General features: G+C 44.7%; 2 protein-coding genes across 51 annotated transcripts in view; one reads left to right on the plus strand and one right to left on the minus strand.

Moving 5' to 3' along the window:
- Positions 1–9,590: 9,590 nt before the first annotated feature.
- Positions 9,591–11,084, plus strand: LOC127919422 (uncharacterized). 50 transcript variants are annotated; one of them, XM_052502963.1, is made up of 7 exons: positions 9,591–9,878; positions 9,934–9,965; positions 10,026–10,142; positions 10,203–10,227; positions 10,402–10,521; positions 10,637–10,876; positions 10,931–11,084. In XM_052502963.1, exons 1-7 carry the CDS (start codon positions 9,640–9,642, stop codon positions 11,082–11,084), a joined length of 927 nt encoding a protein of 308 aa, XP_052358923.1. In that variant the 5' UTR covers positions 9,591–9,639. The 50 variants fall into 50 exon arrangements, 35 of the variants coding, with proteins under 35 accessions (XP_052358923.1, XP_052358898.1, XP_052358896.1 ...); XM_052502938.1 differs by having other exon boundaries at positions 9,934–9,993; positions 10,111–10,142; positions 10,203–10,521; XM_052502936.1 differs by having other exon boundaries at positions 10,203–10,521.
- The window catches only part of LOC127919424 (WD repeat-containing protein 19-like), a 116,202-nt gene continuing 107,026 nt past the window's right edge, over positions 11,007–20,182 (minus strand). Inside the window, exons 33-38 of the mRNA XM_052502979.1 lie at positions 13,329–13,410; positions 12,965–13,115; positions 12,684–12,807; positions 11,881–11,957; positions 11,452–11,571; positions 11,007–11,156 (exon numbers count right to left, since the gene is read on the minus strand). Coding sequence (XP_052358939.1) covers positions 11,457–11,571; positions 11,881–11,957; positions 12,684–12,807; positions 12,965–13,115; positions 13,329–13,410 — 549 coding nt within the window. The 3' untranslated portion in view covers positions 11,007–11,156; positions 11,452–11,456. The remainder of the gene's footprint in view (positions 11,157–11,451; positions 11,572–11,880; positions 11,958–12,683; positions 12,808–12,964; positions 13,116–13,328; positions 13,411–20,182) is intronic.

The raw sequence follows: 20,182 nt of genomic DNA on the forward strand, positions 1-20,182 counted from the left end.
ACTTAGGCACCCTATTTCCATATACAGTATAGTGCACTACTTAGGCAACCAACCTAGGTTTATACCTATAGAATCCTGCTAATATAAGATGGCAACAGTTAACCTACATCTATGGGTTTACACCGATAGCATCCCTATAGGGATTTAACCTACATCTAGCATCCCATTAATAACAGATGGCAACAGTTAACCTACATCTATGGGTTTATACCTATAGCATCCCATTAATAACAGATGGCAACAGTTAACCTACATCTATGGGTTTATACCTATAGCATCCCGTTAATAACAGATGGCAACAGTTAACCTACATCTATGGGTTTATACCTATAGCATCCCGTTAATAACAGATGGCAACAGTTAACCTACATCTATGGGTTTATACCTATAGCATCCCATTAATAACAGATGGCAACAGTTAACCTACATCTATGGGTTTATACCTATAGCATCCCATTAATAACAGATGGCAACAGTTAACCTACATCTATGGGTTTATACCTATAGCATCCCATTAATAACAGATGGCAACAGTTAACCTACATCTATGGGTTTATACCTATAGCATCCCGTTAATAACAGATGGCAACAGTTAACCTACATCTATAGGTTTATACAGATGGCAACAGTTAACCTACATCTATGGGTTTATACCTATAGCATCCCGTTAATAACAGATGGCAACAGTTAGCCTACATCTATGGGTTTATACCTAGAGCATCCCATTAATAACAGATGGAGCTTTCAGTTGCATAGTTAGGTCTAAGACTACTAAGGTCTTGAAATAGGAAGAAAAATGTATATACAATTTGAACAAGCAATCATGACAATCAAATTCACCGAAGCTGCTTCTTACCTGAGAATATCAGAGACGTTGTGTCCTAGGACCTGTAGACTAACAGATGAGAAAGTATAACAAATAACTTCTCCTCTCTTTCTGAGAACTAAAGATGAGCAACTCCTGGGCAGAGGGGTTTAATAGGACAGAAAATGAGACTTGCAACAGTGTGGCCTACTTGCGGGATCGTTTTTCCATTCATTCATTACACCATTCATAGCATCCCTTTAAAAAAAAAGACCAGTAAAAACGTTAACCAAAATCAAAACTGGGTTTACCCTGAACAAACCCAGCTGAAAACAAACAACGAATACAAAGTGAGGGATCAATCACATTTATTCATAAAAGCCCTTTTACATCAGCTGATGCAAGTGCTGTACAGAAACCCAGCCTAATCCCTAAACAGCAAGCAATGCAGCTGTAGAAGCACAGTGGCTAGGAAAAACTCCTTAGAAAGGCCAGAACCTAGGAATGAAACCTAGAGAGGAACCAGGCTCTGAGGGTGGGCCAGTCCTCTTCTGGCTATACTGGTTAGACCAGAAGAACCAGGTCTCTGAGGGGTGGGCCAGTCCTCTTCTGGCTGTGCCTGGTGGAGATTAGAAACCTAGAGAGGAACTCATGGTCCTCTTCTGAGGGGTGAGGCTCCAGTCCTCTTCTGGCTGTGCCTGGTGGAGATTAGAAACCTAGAGAGGAACCAGGCTCTGTCCTCTTCTGGAGGTGGGCTCTGAGGGACCTCTTCTGGCTGTGCCTGGTGGAGATTAGAAACCTAGAGAGGAACCAGGCTCTGATGGGTGACCAGTCCTTTCTGGGTGACCATATAGAGATTTAAGAGTATGTGGCTACATGTGGCCATTAAGGTCCTGTGAACAGGTCAGGCTTCAATAGTCGCAGGTAGAACAGCAGAAACTGAATCAGCAGCATGGTGTGGTCGCCCCCAGGAGGGGAGATAGAAACCAGTTGGACAGGCTGGGAGCATACCTATGAACACACAGATCAGACAGACTGACCTTAACTCCCTGGCTATGCAACATAGATACTGGGCTCTGAGACAGGGGGGTTCAGGGCCCCATCTAAAGTTACCTCCGGACAGGGCCAACCAGGCAAGATGCCCACAGCCCCAACACCACTAGAGGGATATCAACAGACCACTATTCCTACTACCCTGAGATAAGGCTGAGATCTGACAGAGTAGGGGGTTCTTTATACTGTCAGATAGAGCAGCATGATTATAGTTCTCTATACTGTCAGATAGAGCAGCATGATTATAGTTCTCTATACTGTCAGATAAAGCAGCAGATTACAGTTCTCTATACTGTCAGATAGAGCAGCATGATTATAGTTCTCTATACTGTCAGATAGAGCAGCATGATTATAGTTCTCTATACTGTCAGATAGAGCAGCATGATTACAAGTTCTCTACACTGTCAGATAGAGCAGCATGATTATAGTTCTCTACACTGTCAGATAGAGCAGCATGATTATAGTTCTCTATACTGTCAGATAGAGCAGCATGATTATAGTTCTCTATACTGTCAGATAGAGCAGCATGATTATAGTTCTCTATACTGTCAGATAAAGCAGCATGATTACAGTTCTCTATACTGTCAGATAGAGCAGCATGATTATAGTTCTCTATACTGTCAGATAGAGCAGCATGATTATAGTAACCAGGATTAGTTATCTATACTGTCAGATAGAGCAGCATGATTATAGTTCTCTATACTGTCAGATAGAGCAGCATGATTATAGTTCTCTATACTGTCAGATAGAGCAGCATGATTACAGTTCTCTACACTGTCAGATAGAGCAGCATGATTATAGTTCTCTATACTGTCAGATAGAGCAGCATGATTACAGTTCTCTATACTGTCAGATAGAGCAGCATGATTACAGTTCTCTATACTAAACCTCTTGTGAATGGTCTATAGAACTTTACCTCTAAATTCTCTAAAATGACGTTGGAGGCGGCTTATGGTAGAGAAATCAACATTTAATTATCTGGCAACAGCTCTGGTGGACATTCCTGCAGCCAGCATGCCATTTGCACATTCCCTCAAAACATGAGACATCTGTGGCCTTGTGTTGTGTGACAACAACTGCACATTTTAAAGTGGCCTTTTATTGTCCCCCAGCACAAGGTGCACCTGTGTAATGATCACACTGTTTATTCAGCTTCAACCTGTCAGGTGGATGGATTGTCTTGAAAAAGGAGAAATGCTCACTGACAGGGATGTAAACACATTTGAAACACGTTTTTTTTGTGCGTATGGAACATTTCTGAGATTTTTTATTTCAGCTCATGAAACATGGTATATTTCAACAGCATATATTAAATAATAGGTCTGACTCAGATCACCAGAATACAGTAAGAAACCAACTGACCTGTTCTAGAATCCTCATGTGACAGTAAGAAACCAACTGACCTGTTCTAGAATCCTCATGTGACAGTAAGAAACCAACTGACCTGTTCTAGAATCCTCATGTGACAGTAAGAAACCAACTGACCTGTTCTAGAATCTTCCAGTAAGAAACCAACTGACCTGTTCTAGAATCCTCATGTGACAGTAAGAAACCAACTGACCTGTTCTAGAATCCTCATGTGACAGTAAGATACCAACTGACCTGTTCTAGAATCCTCATGTGACAGTAAGAAACCAACTGACCTGTTCTAGAATCCTCATGTGACAGTAAGAAACCAATGACCTGTTCTAGAATCCTCATGTGACAGTAAGTAGAGTGACAGCAAGAAACCAACCGACCTGTTCTAGAATCCTTATGTGACAGTAAGAAACCAACTGACCTGTTCTAGAATCCTCATGTGACAGTAAGAAACCAACTGACCTGTTCTAGAATCCTCATGTGACAGTAGATACCAACTGACCTGTTCTAGAATCCTCTGACAGTAAGATACCAATCGACCTGTTCTAGAATCCTCATGTGACAGCAAGAAACCAACCGACCTGTTCTAGAATCCTCATGTGACAGATAAGAAACCAACCACCTGTTCTAGAATCCTCATGTGACAGTAAGAAACCCCCTGTTCTAGAATCCTCATGTGACAGTAAGAAACCACGACCTTTCTAGAATCTCTCATGTGACTGCAATCGACCTGTTCTAGAATCTCATGTGACAGTAAGATACCAATCATTTTAGAACATGTGACAGTAAGAAACCAACGACCTGTTCTAGAATCATATGTGACCTAAGAAACCATGACCTGTTCTAGAATCCTCATGTGACAGTAAGAAACCAACATGACCTGTTCTAGAATCCCCAGTAAGAAACCATGATTAGAATCCTCATGTGACAGTACCGACCTGTTCTACAATCCTCATGTGACAGTAAGTAACCAACCGACCTGTTCTAGAATCCTCATGTGACAGTAAGATACAACCGACCTGTTCTAGAATCCTCATGTGACAGTAAGATACCAATCGACCTGTTCTAGAATCCTCATGTGACAGTAAGAAACCAACCGACCTGTTCTAGAATCCTCATGTGACAGTAAGAAACCAACTGCACCTGTTCTAGAATCCTCATGTGATTAAGAAACCAACCGACCTGTTCTAGAATCCTCATGTGACAGTAAGATACCATCGACCTGTTCTAGAATCCTCATGTGACAGTAAGATACCAATCGACCTGTTCTAGAATCCTCATGTGACAGTAAGGACCTGTTGTAGAAACCTCAGCATTTCATGTGACAGTAAGAAACCAACACCTGTTTTATTCAGTGACAGTAAGAAACCACCTGTGAGGAATCTACTACCGACCTGTTCTAGAATCCTCATGTGACAGTAAGATACCAATCGACCTGTTCTAGAATTTCATGTGACAGTAAGATACCAATCGACCTGTTCTAGAATCCTCATGTGACAGTAAGAAACCAACCGACCTGTTCTAGAATCCTCATGTGACAGTAAGAAACCAACTGACCTGTTCTAGAATCCTCATGTGACAGTAAGAAACCAACCGACCTGTTCTAGAATCCTCATGTGACAGTAAGAAACCAACCGACCTGTTCTAGAATCCTCATGTGACAGTAAGAAACCAACTGACCTGTTCTCAATCCTCATGTGACAGTAAGATAACCAACGACCTGTTCTAGAATCCTATGTGACAGTAAGATACCAATCGACCTGTTCTAGAATCCTCATGTGACAGTAAGATACCAACGACCTGTTCTAGAATCCTCATGTGACAGTAAGAAACCAACTGACCTGTTCTAGAATCCTCATGTGACAGTAAGAAACCAACTGACCTGTTCTAGAATCCTCATGTGACAGTAAGAAACCAACCGTCACCTGTTCTAGAATCCTCATGTGACAGTAAGATTCGACCTGTTCTAGAATCCTCATGTGTCTACCAACGACCTGTTCTAGAATCCTCATGTGACAGTAAGCGACCCTGTTTAGAAACCTCATGTGACAGTAAGAAACCAACACCTGTCTGAATCCTATTGACAGAAACCAACCACCTGTTCTAGAACATGTGACAGTAAGAAACCAACCGGTCAGTAAGAAACCTACCACCTGTTCTATTCAGTAAGAAACCAACACCTTTCTAACTGTGACAGTAAGAATCTACTACACCTGTTTGTATTCAACAAAACAAACAGCATTTCAACCTGTAAACACACAGCGTCTACCTACACCTGTGCTGCTACACCTGTATTCAGCATTTCATTTGTGAGGTCTACTACACCTGTTGTATTCAGCATTTCACTGTGAGGTCTACTACACCTGTTGTATTCAGCATTTCACTGTGAGGTCTACTACACCTGTTGTATTCAGCATTTCACTGTGAGGTCTACTACACCTGTTGTATTCAGCATTTCACTGTGAGGTCTACTACACCTGTTGTATTCAGCATTTCACTGTGAGGTCTACTACACCTGTTGTATTCAGCATTTCACTGTAAGGTCTACTACACCTGTTGTATTCAGCATTTCACTGTAAGGTCTACTACACCTGTTGTATTCAGCATTTCACTGTGAGGTCTACTACACCTGTTGTATTTCACTGTAAGGTCTACTACACCTGTTGTATTCAGCATTTGTGAGGTCTACTACACCTGTTGTATTCAGCATTTCACTGTGAGGTCTACTACACCTGTTGTATTCAGCATTTCACTGTGAGGTCTACTACACCTGTTGTATTCAGCATTTCACTGTGAGGTCTACTACACCTGTTGTATTCAGCATCCTCACTGTAGTCTACTACACCTGTTGTATTCAGCATTTCACTGTCAGGTCTACTACACCTGTTGTATTCAGCTTTCACTGCTAAGGTCTACCACACCTGTTGTATTCAGCATTTCCTGTGAGGTCCCACCACACCTGTTGTATTCCATTTCACTGTGAGGTCTACTACACCTGTTGTATTCCATTTCACCCAGGTCTACTACACCTGTTGTATTCAGCATTTCACTGTCAGGTCCCCTCCCTCCTCCTTCATTTGATTTAATCCCCTCCCTCCTCCCAGAGGCCAGACTTCCCCAAAGGCATCCAGAACTGCTCCTTCCTGTTTAGCCACCTTCTTGGGAAGAAAAACTAAAAATGAACAGCATTCCCAAAACCTGCTCCCAACAACCCTTCCTCCTCCTCCTCCTCCTCCCCCAACAACCCTTCCTCCCCTCCTCCCCTCCCCACCCTTCCTCCTCCTCCTGCTCCCACCACCCCTTCCTCCTCCTCCCCCCACCACTCCCTTCCACCCCTCCTCCTTCCACCACCCCTCCCTCCTCCTCCTCCTCACCACCCCTCCCTCCTCCTTCCACCACCCCTCCCTCCCTCCCTCCTCCTCCCACCACCCCCTCCCTCCCCCCACCACCCCTCCCTATCCTCCCCTCCCCCAGGGGGAGACTATATCCCCCCAAAGGGGAGACTCCCCATATCCCCGCAAAGGGGGAAGACTATATCCCCCTCGCAAGGGGGGAGGGCTATATCCCCCCTCCCCCTCCCACCCCTATCCCCCAAAGGGGAGAGACTATATCCCCGCAAAGGGGGAGGCTATATCCCCCGCAAAGGGGAGGAGGCTATATCCCCCCGCAAAGGGGAGACTATATCCCCCGCAAAGGGGGGAGAGCTATATCCCCGCAAAGGGGAGGCTATATCCCCGCAAAGGGGAGACCCCGCAAAGGGGGAGACTATATCCCCCGCAAAGGCAGGACGCGTTGCTAACACTCCATCCCCCCAAAATTTCAACCCCCACAAAATGTCAACCCCCTCACAAATTTAAACCCCGCCCCCACAAATTTCACCCCCACCCCAAATTTCAAACCCCTAAATTTAAATTCCCCCCCCAAAAAAATGATTGCGTTTCTGTCTTCTCTCTTTTTCAAGCTTCCAGAAAATTGGAACTGAAATGGCGCCACACCAAACTGGAAGTCTTCCGACGAGCTTGGAAAGACAGTACCGTGAATTATCGAAGAGCCCTCACTGCTGCTCGATCATCCTATTTTACCAACTTAATTGAGGAGAATAAGTACAATCCAACATGTATTTTTGATACTGTCCCAAAGCTAACGAAGAAGCAGCATTCCCCAAGAGAGGATGGCTTTCACTTCAGCAGTGATAAATTCATGAACTTCTTTGACGAAAAGATCATGATCATTAGAAAGAAAATTACGGACTCCTCTTTAAATCTGCGTATTCCTCCAAAGCTCAGTTGTCCTGATTCTGCACAACTCTGCCAGGACCTAGGATCAAGGGCGACACTCAAGTGACACATTCATGAAAATAGTAATGGCCTCTAAACCTTCAAGCTGCCTACTGGACCCTATTCCAACTAAACTACTGAAAGTGCTTGGCCATCCTATTGGCCATCCTATCCACCGTGTCACATCTGCTCCTTCAACACCCTCCCGTGTCTCCTTGACCTTCCACCTCCCCAGTGCTCTTTCCCTCTGTCTCTCTCTCTGTGTGATTGTGTGGTTGGAGGCAGGTGTGCTGGAGTCAGAACAGATTCCCACCAGCTGCAACCTGTTCCATAACCAAGACCCCTACTAATACTCAGTCCTGCCACTTCCATGCTGCCAGATCGTAATCTCTGCTCAGTCAGTCTACGTTTCTAGCAGTTTGTTACTATTCGGATCCTGCTGTGCCTGTTTTCCTTACCTGACACTGTTTTCCTCTCCGCTACAGTTCTGCCCTCTCTGACTCTGGTTAGTCTGTCTCCAGTCCCACGTCTTGTCGTCCTGGATTCCCCACTCCACTACTCCCTTGGATTTCCCTACAGACCTGTTTATCCTGTCCCAACCCCTCTCGCTCCAGCCGCCACCTGGTTTCCAGCGACCCACCCGAGCTTCCCCTGACCTGCACTCCATCTCCCCCCTGTGTTTCAATAAATAACCTTGGTTACTTCATCCCAGTCTCCTCGTCTGAGAATGCTCTTGGGTTCCCCTGTTCCGCTCTGCGTAACACACCGGATGTGTACCAAGCTCACTAAAAGTGGCAGTAATAAAGCCTCTCTTGAAAAAGCCAAACCTTGACCCAGTTTAAAAAAATATATTTTCTAGAGTCACTGACGTGATCTTCCTGTCCAGTCACTGTCCAGTCACTGACGTGATCTTCCTCTCGGGTTCGTGCCGTGGGGGATATCTTCATGGGCTATACTCGGCCATGTCTCAGGGTAGTAAGTTGGTGGTTTGAAGATATCTTTTTAGTGGTGTGGTGGCCGTACTTTGGCAAAGTGGGTGGGGTTATATCCTGCCTGGCTTGCCCTGTCCGAGGGTATCGTCGGACGGAGCCAGTGTCTCCCGACCCCTCCTGTCTCAGCCTCCAGTATTTATGCTGCAGTAGTTTGTGTCGGGGGGGCTAGGGTCAGTTTGTTATATCTGGAGTACTTCTCCTGTCCTATTCGGTGTCCTGTGTGAATTTAAGTGTGCTCTCTCTAATTCTCTCTTTCTTTCTCTCTCTCGGAGGACCTGAGCCCTAGGACAATGCCTCAGGACTACCTGGCCTGATGACTCCTCGTTGTCCCCAGTCCACCTGGTCGTGCTGCTGCTCCAGTTTCAACTGTTCTGCCTGCGGCTATGGAATCCTGACCTGTTCACTGGATGTGCTACCTTGTCCCGGACCTGCTGTTTTCAACACACTCTCTCACTGCTGTCTCTAACTCTGAATGATCGGCTATGAAAAGCCAACTGGCCTTTACTCCTGATGTGCTGACTTGCTGCACCCTCTACAACCACTGTGATTATTAATATATGACCCTGCTGGTCATCTATGAACATTTGAACATCTTGGCCATGTTCTGTTATAATCTCCACCCGGCACAGCCAGAAGAGGACTGGCCACCCCCTCATAGCCTGGTTCCTCTCTAGGTTTCTTCCTAGGTTTTGGCCTTTCTAGGGAGTTTTTCCGAGCCACCGTGCTTCTACACCTGCATTGCTTGCTTTTGGGGGGTTTTAGGCTGGGTTTCTGTATAGCACTTTGAGATATCAGTTGATGTAAAAAGGGCTTTATAAATAAATTTTATTGATTGAATGGTGGACAGGTTTTACCGCTAGGTTTTATGGGTATTATGACACCTCCACTGTTGTGCTCTATGGTACAGATACAAAGATGAGTCCTCTATCCATCTCTATGGACTATATTCATTGTTAACTTTGTAATATTTCAGAAAGTCAAACTCCTCCACAAGAGCAAAAATATATTTAATATTCATATTTTTTTAACATCGTCGACATTAATTAATTCATGGATAACAATGGAGATATGTAGAGGACATAAGTTAAAATAACAATGGTCTACAGCTGTCTATATCAACAGTTTAACAGGTGGTAGAGAAACATGGAGGAGGATGTCTACAGCTGTCTATATCAACAGTTTAACAGGTGGTAGAGAAACATGGAGGAGGAGGTCTACAGCTGTCTATATCAACAGTTTAACAGGTGGTAGAGAAACATGGAGGAGGAGGAGGTCTACAGCTGTCTATATCAACAGTTTAACAGGTGGTAGAGAAACATGGAGGAGGAGGTCTACAGCTGTCTATATCAACAGTTTAACAGGTGGCAGAGAAACATGGAGGAGGAGGAGGAGGTCTACAGCTGTCTATTAACAGTTTGACAGGTGGAAGAGAAACATGGAGGAGGAGGTCTACAGCTGTCTATATCAACAGTTTAACAGGTGGTAGAGAAACATGGAGGAGGAGGAGGTCTATAGCTGTCTATATCAACAGTTTAACAGGTGGTAGAGAAACATGGAGGAGGAGGAGGTCTACAGCTGTCTATATCAACAGTTTAACAGGTGGTAGAGAAACATGGAGGAGGAGGTCTACAGCTGTCTATATCAACAGTTTAACAGGTGGCAGAGAAACATGGAGGAGGAGGATGTCTACAGCTGTCTATATCAACAGTTTAACAGGTGGTAGAGAAACATGGAGGAGGAGGTCTACAGCTGTCTATATCAACAGTTTAACAGGTGGTAGAGAAACATGGAGGAGGAGGAGGTCTACAGCTGTCTATATCAACAGTTTAACAGGTGGTAGAGAAACATGGAGGAGGAGGAGGTCTACAGCTGTCTATATCAACAGTTTAACAGGTGGTAGAGAAACATGGAGGAGGAGGTCTACAGCTGTCTATATCAACAGTTTAACAGGTGGTAGAGAAACATGGAGGAGGAGGAGGTCTACAGCTGTCTATATCAACAGTTTAACAGGTGGTAGAGAAACATGGAGGAGGAGGTCTACAGCTGTCTATATCAACAGTTTAACAGGTGGTAGAGAAACATGGAGGAGGAGGAGGGTCTACAGCTGTCTATATCAACAGTTTAACAGGTGGTAGAGAAACATGGAGGAGGAGGTCTACAGCTGTCTATATCAACAGTTTAACAGGTGGTAGAGAAACATGGAGGAGGAGGAGGTCTACAGCTGTCTATATCAACAGTTTAACAGGTGGTAGAGAAACATGGAGGAGGAGGAGGTCTACAGCTGTCTATATCAACAGTTTAACAGGTGGTAGAGAAACATGGAGGAGGAGGAGGTCTACAGCTGTCTATATCAACAGTTTAACAGGTGGTAGAGAAACATGGAGGAGGAGGTCTACAGCTGTCTATATCAACAGTTTAACAGGTGGTAGAGAAACATGGAGGAGGAGGTCTACAGCTGTCTATATCAACAGTTTAACAGGTGGTAGGAGAAACATGGAGGAGTGGATTATGTCCCTGGCTCCCGTTCCCCTATCACAGGAGGTTGGTAGCTCCTTAATCCGGGAGGACGGGCTCGTGGTAATGTCCAGAGAGGAATGAAGGTAATTAAATTCCTCCCTTCAGCAGCAGTCCTCTATGTAGTACACCACCAGGCCACATCACCACAGATCTCTGGGAAAACACACAAATAACAGCCTCACAAAACCATTACCACATTTAATATTCACACATACTTGTGGGCATATGGTGTGTGTGTGTGTAACTGTATCAGTGCTCTGATTGGTCAGGCTGCAGGAACAGTGTGTGTGTTTACCTGTATCAGTGCTCTGATTGGTCAGGCTGCAGGAACAGTGTGTGTGTTTACCTGTATCAGTGCTCTGATTGGTCAGGCTGCAGGAACAGTGTGTGTGTTTACCTGTATCAGTGCTCTGATTGGTCAGGCTGCAGGAACAGTGTGTGTGTTTACCTGTATCAGTGCTCTGATTGGTCAGGCTGCAGGAAGCTGGAACAGTCATCCATCTTCTCCACCTGGTTCACACTCAGAGTCTCGGAACACATGGGACACACACTATCTGTCTCCAACAGCCTGCGCGCGCACACACACACACACACACACACACACACACACACACACACACACACACACACACACACACACACACACACACACACACACACACACACACACACACACACACACACACACACACACACACACACACACACACACACAGTTCAGAGAAACATGCCCATATTACAACAGTAGAAGAGGCTTTCACCACAATACAGATGTTTAGCCTGTGTGTGTGTGTGTGTGTGTGTGTGTGTGTGTGTGTGTGTGTGTGTGTGTGTGTGTGTGTGTGTGTGTCTGTGTGTGTGTGTGTCTTCCACTCACAGTATGAGCTGGGAGTAGAGAGCAGGGAATTCACAGTGAGGACAAACTGACCAATCCTCTTTCAGCATGTGATGACCCTAGAGAGAGAGAGGGAGGAGGAGGAGGAGGAGGAGGAGAGAGAGGGAAGAGGAGGGAGAGAGAGGGAGGAGTAGGAGGAGAGAGGGAGGAGTAGGAGGAGAGAGAGGGAGGAGTAGGAGGAGAGAGAGGGAGGAGGAGGAGGGAGAGGAGAGGAAGAGGAGGGGGAAGAGGAGAGAGAGAGAAAGAGGGAGGAGGAGAGAGGAGAGGAGGGAGAGAGGAGGAGGAGAGAGAGGAGAGGAGGGAGAGAGGAGGAGAGGAGGGAGAGGAGGTGGGTGAGGAGGAGCGAGAGAGAGAGACAGAGAGAGACAGAGAGAGAGAGAGAGAGAGAGAGAGAGAGAGAGAGAGAGAGAGAGAGAGAGAGACAGAGAGAGAGAGAGAGAGAGAGAGAGAGAGAGAGAGAGAGAGACAGAGAGAGAGAGAGAGAGAGAGAGAGACAGAGAGAGAGAGAGAGAGAGACAGAGAGAGACAGAGAGAGAGACAGAGAGAGAGAGAGAGAGACAGAGAGAGAGACAGAGAGAGAGAGACAGAGAGAGAGACAGAGAGAGAGAGAGAGAGAGAGAGAGAGAGAGAGAGAGAGGTGAGAGAGGTGATGGTTTATCAAGATCAAGATTTTTGATTGGTTGACTGGTTCACCTAGTCCTAAAGTCAGGTGTGTGTGTGTGTGCGGTATATGTGTGTGTGTGCTCTGTGTGTGTCCTATGTGTGTGTGTGTGTGTGTGTGTTACCGTGGCGATGCAGTAGGGCAGGTTGTTCTTGCAGCCAGGACAGATCAGTTCACACTGGGGCAGCGTGAAACCACAAAATGGACAAGGAGTGGTCTCCTCTTCTATCTCACTGGTGTCTGGACGACTGGAGGAAGGAGAGAGAGAGAGTTAGAGAGCGAGAGAGAGAGAGAGAAAGACAGAAAGAGAGACAGAGCGAGAGTGACAGACAGAGACAGACAGAGACAGACAGAGAGAGACAGAGAGAGAGAGACAGAGAGAGAGACAGAGAGTGTGTATCGTACCGGACCATAGCCTCTATCTTCTTGCGGTACTTGGGGTCGATCTTGTGACGGTACTCTGGCCTCATCAGCATGGCGGCGAAGCTGAACGAAGAGTTCCTCAGACCGGCCCGGTGACACTCTATCACCGCTGACGTCAGGATGGGTACGATGTCTACACACACACACACACACACACACACACACACACACACACACACACACACACACACACACACACACACACAGTCAGATAAACACATCAAATCATTACTGCTTTAGGGGGAAATGAACAACTCAGCGTATGCTGTGTGTGTGTGTGTGTGTGTGCGTGTGCGTGTGCGGGTGCGTGTGAGTGTGTGTGTGTGTGTGTGTGTTAGTTACTCACGGGAGGGGAATTTGCTGATGTTGTTGGAAACCCTGATGAGCATGCGAGCTGCTTTCAGATGCTCCCCTCTCTTCACATGGATCTGAAATCAATCAATCAATATATCAACCAGTCAATACAATCAACCAACACATATATCAATACATCAACCAATCAATACATCAACCAACCAATACATCAATCAATACATCAACCAATCAATACATCAACCAACCAACACATCAACCAACCAATACATCAACCAATATATCAACCAACCAATACATCAACCAACCAATACATCAACCAATCAATACATCAACCAACCAATACATCAACCAACCAATACATCAACCAACCAATACATCAACCAACCAATACATCAATCAATACATCAACCAACCAATACATCAACCAACCAATACATCAACCAACCAATACATCAACCAACCAATATATCAACCAACCAATACATCAACCAACCAATACATCAACCAACCAATACATCAACCAACCAATACATCAACCAACCAATACATCAACCAATCAATACATCAACCAACCAATATATCAACCAACCAATACATCAACCAACCAATATATCAACCAACCAATACATCAACCAACCAATACATCAACCAACCAATACATCAATCAATACATCAACCAACCAATACATCAACCAACCAACCAATACATCAACCAACCAATACATCAACCAACCAATACATCAACCAACCAATACATCAACCAACCAATATATCAACCAACCAATATATCAACCAATATATCAACCAACCAATATATCAACCAACCAATACATCAACCAACCAATACATCAACCAACCAATACATCAACCAACCAATATATCAACCAACCAATACATCAACCAACCAATACATCAACCAACCAATACATCAACCAACCAATACATCAACCAACCAATACATCAACCAACCAATACATCAACCAACCAATATATCAACCAACCAATATATCAACCAACCAATACATCAACCAACCAATACATCAACCAACCAATACATCAACCAACCAATACATCAACCAACCAATACATCAATCAATACATCAACCAACCAATACATCAACCAACCAACCAATACATCAACCAACCAATACATCAACCAACCAATACATCAACCAACCAATACATCAACCAACCAATATATCAACCAACCAATACCTATCACTTCCGGCGCCGACTGAGATGGCCGCCTCGCTTCGCGTTCCTAGGAAACTATGCAGTTTTTTGTTTTTTTACGTGTTATTTCTTACATTAGTACCCCAGGTCATCTTAGGTTTCATTACATACAGTCGAGAAGAACTACTGAATATAAGATCAGCGTCAACTCACCATCAGTACGACCAAGAATATGTTTTCCGCGACGCGGATCCTGTGTTCTGCCTTACAAACAGGTCAACGGAATGGATCGCTTGCAGCGACCCAAGGAAACGACTACGAAAAAGAGGGAAACGCGGCGGTGTTCTGGTCAGACTCCGAAAAAGGGCACATCGCGCACCACTTCCCAGTATTCTTCTTGCCAATGTCCAGTCTCTCGACAACAAGGTTGATGAAATCCGAGCAAGGGTGGCATTCCAGAGGGACATCAGAGACTGTAACGTTCTTTGCTTTACGGAAACATGGCTTACTGGGAAGACGCTATCCAGGGCGGTGCAGCCAACGGGTTTCTCCACGCATCGCGCGGACAGAAACAAACATCTCTCTGGTAAGAAGAGTGGCGGGGGCGTATGCCTCATGACTAACGGGACATGGTGTGATGAAGGAAACATACAGGAACTCAAATCCTTCTGTTCACCTGATTTAGAATTCCTCACAATCAAATGTAGACCGCATTATCTTCCAAGAGAATTCTCTTCGATTATAATCACAGCCGTATATATCCCCCCCCAAGCAGACACATCGATGGCTCTGAACGAACTTTATTTAACTCTTTGCAAACTGGAAAACATTTATCCGGAGGCTGCATTCATTGTAGCTGGGGATTTTAACAAAGCCAATCTGAAAACAAGACTCCCTAAATTTTATCAGCATATCGATTGCGCAACCAGGGGTGGTAAAACCTTGGATCATTGTTACTCTAACTTCCGCGACGCATATAAGGCCCTGCCCTGCCCCCCTTTCGGAAAAGCTGACCACGACTCCATTTTGCTGATCCCTGCCTACAGGCAGAAATTAAAACAAGAGGCTCCCACGCTGAGGTCTGTCCAACGCTGGTCAGACCAAGCTGACTCTACACTCCAAGACTGCTTCCATCACGTGGACTGGGACATGTTTCGTATTGCGTCAGATGGGAATATTGACGAATACGCTGATTCGGTGTGCGAGTTCATTAGAACGTGCGTCGAAGATGTCGTTCCCATAGCAACGATAAAAACATTCCCTAACCAGAAACCGTGGATTGATGGCAGCATTCGCGTGAAACTGAAAGCGCGAACCACTGCTTTTAATCAGGGCAAGGTGTCTGGCAACATGACTGAATACAAACAGTGCAGCTATTCCCTCCGCAAGGCTATTAAACAAGCTAAGCGTCAGTACAGAGACAAAGTGGAATCTCAATTCAACGGCTCAGACACAAGAGGCATGTGGCAGGGTCTACAGTCAATCACGGACTACAAGATGAAACCCAGCCCAGTCACGGACCAGGATGTCTTGCTCCCAGGCAGACTAAATAACTTTTGCCCGCTTTGAGGACAATACAGTGCCACTGACACGGCCTGCAACGGAAACATGCGGTCTCTCCTTCACTGCAGCCGAGGTGAGTAAGACATTTAAACGTGTTAACCCCCGCAAGGCTGCAGGCCCAGACGGCATCCCCAGCCGCGCCCTCAGAGCATGCGCAGACCAGCTGGCCGGTGTGTTTACGGACATATTCAATCGATCCCTATACCAGTCTGCTGTTCCCACATGCTTCAAGAGGGCCACCATTGTTCCTGTTCCCAAGAAAGCTAAGGTAACTGAGCTAAACGACTACCGCCCGTAGCACTCACTTCCGTCATCATGAAGTGCTTTGAGAGACTAGTCAAGGACCATATCACCTCCACCCTACCTGACACCCTAGACCCACTCCAATTTGCTTACCGCCCAAATAGGTCCACAGACGATGCAATCTCAACCACACTGCACACTGCCCTAACCCACCTGGACAAGAGGAATACCTATGTGAGAATGCTGTTCATCGACTACAGCTCGGCATTCAACACCATAGTACCCTCCAAGCTCGTCATCAAGCTCGAGACCCTGGGTCTCGACCCCGCCCTGTGCAACTGGGTACTGGACTTCCTGACGGGCCGCCCCCAGGTGGTGAGGGTAGGCAACAACATCTCCTCCCCGCTGATCCTCAACACGGGGCCCCACAAGGGTGCGTTCTGAGCCCTCTCCTGTACTCCCTGTTCACCCACGACTGCGTGGCCATGCACGCCTCCAACTCAATCATCAAGTTTGCGGACGACACAACAGTGGTAGGCTTGATTACCAACAACGACGAGACGGCCTACAGGGAGGAGGTGAGGGCCCTCGGAGTGTGGTGTCAGGAAAATAACCTCACACTCAACGTCAACAAAACTAAGGAGATGATTGTGGACTTCAGGAAACAGCAGAGGGAACACCCCCTATCCACATCGATGGAACAGTAGTGGAGAGGGTAGCTAGTTTTAAGTTCCTCGGCATACACATCACAGACAAACTGAATTGGTCCACTCACACTGACAGCGTCGTGAAGAAGGCGCAGCAGCGCCTATTCAACCTCAGGAGGCTGAAGAAATTCGGCTTGTCACCAAAAGCACTCACAAACTTCTACAGATGCACAATCGAGAGCATCCTGGCGGGCTGTATCACCGCCTGGTACGGCAACTGCTCCGCCCTCAACCGTAAGGCTCTCCAGAGGGTAGTGAGGACTGCACAACGCATCACCGGGGCAAACTACCTGCCCTCCAGGACACCTACACCACCCGTTGTTACAGGAAGGCCATAAAGATCATCAAGGACATCAACCACCCGAACCACTGCCTGTTCACCCCGCTATCATCCAGAAGGCGAGGTCAGTACAGGTGCATCAAAGCTGGGACCGAGAGACTGAAAAACAGCTTCTATCTCAAGGCCATCAGACTGTTAAACAGCCACCACTAACAGTGAGTGGCTGCTGCCAACACACTGTCATTGACACTGACCCAACTCCAGCCATTTTAATAATGGGAATTGATGGGAATTATGTAAATATATCACTAGCCACTTTAAACAATGCTACCTTATATAATGTTTCTTACCCTACATTATTCATCTCATATGCATATGTATATACTGTACTCTACATCATCGACTGCATCCTTATGTAACACATGTATCACTAGCCACTTTAACTATGCCACTTTGTTTACTTTGTCTACACACTCATCTCATATGTATATACTGTACTCGATACCATCTACTGTATGCTGCTCTGTACCATCACTCATTCATATATCCTTATGTACATGTTCCTTATCCCCTTACACTGTGTATAAGACAGTAGTTTTGGAATTGTTAGTTAGATTACTTGTTGGTTATCACTGCATTGTCGGAACTAGAAGCACAAGCATTTCGCTACACTCGCATTTAACATCTGCTAACCATGTGTATGTGACAAATAAAATTTGATTTGATTTGATTTGATTTGACATCAACCAACCAATACATCAACCAACCAATATATCAACCAACCAATACATCAACCAACCAATACATCAACCAATACATCAACCAACCAATACATCAACCAACCAATACATCAACCAATACATCAACCAACCAATACATCAATCAATACATCAACCAACCAATACACCAACCAACCAATACATTAACCAACCAATACATCAACCAATACATCAACCAATACATCAACCAACCAATACATTAACCAACCAATACATCAATCAATACATCAACCAACCAATACACCAACCAATACACCAACCAACCAATACATCAACCAACCAATACATCAACCAACCAATACATCAACCAACCAATACATCAATCAATACATCAACCAACCAATACACCAACCAATACACAAACCAACCAATACATCAACCAACCAATACACCAACCAATACATCAACCAACCAATACACAAACCAACCAATACATCAATCAATACATCAACCAACCAATACACCAACCAACCAATACATCAATCAATACACCAACCAACCAATACATCAACCAACCAATACATCAATACACCAACCATCAACCAATCAATACATCAACCAACCAATACATCAACCAACCAATACATCAACCAACCAATATATCAACCAACCAATACATCAACCAACCAATACATCAACCAACCAATACATCAACCAACCAATATATCAACCAACCAATACATCAACCAACCAACCATCAACCAACCAATACATCAATACATCAACCAACCAATACATCAACCAACCAATACATCAACCAACCAATACATCAACCAATACATCAACCAACCAATACATCAACCAATACACCAACCAACCAATATATCAACCAACCAATACATCAATCAACCAACCAATACACCAACCAACCAATACATCAATACATCAACCAACCAATACATCAACCAACCAATACATCAACCAACCAATATATCAACCAACCAATACACCAACCAATATATCAACCAACCAATACACCAACCAATACATCAACCAACCAATACATCAATACATCAACCAACCAATACATCAACCAACCAATACATCAACCAACCAATATATCAACCAACCAATACATCAATCAACCAACCAATACATCAACCAACCAATACATCAATACACCAACCAACCAATACATCAACCAACCAATACATCAACCAACCAATACATCAATACATCAACCAACCAATACATCAATACACCAACCAATACATCAACCAACCAATACATCAACCAACCAATACATCAACCAACCAATACATCAACCAACCAATACACCAACCAATACACCAACCAACCAATACATCAACCAACCAATACATCAACCAACCAATACATCAACCAACCAACCATCAACCAATCAATACATCAACCAACCAACCAATACATCAACCAACCAATACATCAACCAACCAATACATCAACCAGCCAATACATCAACCAACCAATACATCCACCAACCAATACATCAACCAACCAATACATCAACCAACCAATACATCAACCAACCAATACATCAACCAACCAATACATCCACCAACCAATACATCAACCAACCAATACATCAACCAACCAACACATCAACCAACCAATACATCAACCAACCAATACATTAACCAACCAATACATCAATCAATACATCAACCAACCAATACACCAACCAATACACCAACCAACCAATACACCAACCAACCAATACATCAACCAATACATCAACCAATACATCAACCAACCAATACATTAACCAACCAATACATCAATCAATACATCAACCAACCAATACACCAACCAATACACCAACCAACCAATACACCAACCAATATACCAATCAATACATCAACCAACCAACCATCAATCAACCAATATATCAACCAACCAATACATCAACCAATACATCAACCAATACATCAACCAATCAATACATCAACCAACCAACCACATCAATACACCAACCAATACATCAACCAACCAATACATCAACCAATCAACCAACATCAACCAACCAATACATCAACCAACCAATACATCAACCAACCAACCATCAACCAACCAATACATCAACTAACCAATACATCAACCAACCAACCAATACATCAACCAACCAATACATCAACCAACCAATACATCAACCAACCAATAC

Source organism: Oncorhynchus keta, unplaced genomic scaffold (genome assembly GCF_023373465.1).
Source record: "Oncorhynchus keta strain PuntledgeMale-10-30-2019 unplaced genomic scaffold, Oket_V2 Un_contig_1663_pilon_pilon, whole genome shotgun sequence".
Classification (NCBI taxonomy): domain Eukaryota; kingdom Metazoa; phylum Chordata; class Actinopteri; order Salmoniformes; family Salmonidae; genus Oncorhynchus; species Oncorhynchus keta.

Bases quoted from the DNA above. Each gene is read 5' to 3' on its own strand.
- LOC127919422 (XM_052502936.1), top strand. From the start codon at position 9,640: ATGTCTACAGCTGTCTATATCAACAGTTTAACAGGTGGTAGAGAAACA. The intron at 9,966-10,025 runs GTGGTAGAGAAA...ACAGTTTAACAG, and splicing joins CTATATCAACAGTTTAACAG to GTGGTAGAGAAACATGGAGG. The intron at 10,143-10,202 runs GTGGCAGAGAAA...ACAGTTTAACAG, and splicing joins CTATATCAACAGTTTAACAG to GTGGTAGAGAAACATGGAGG.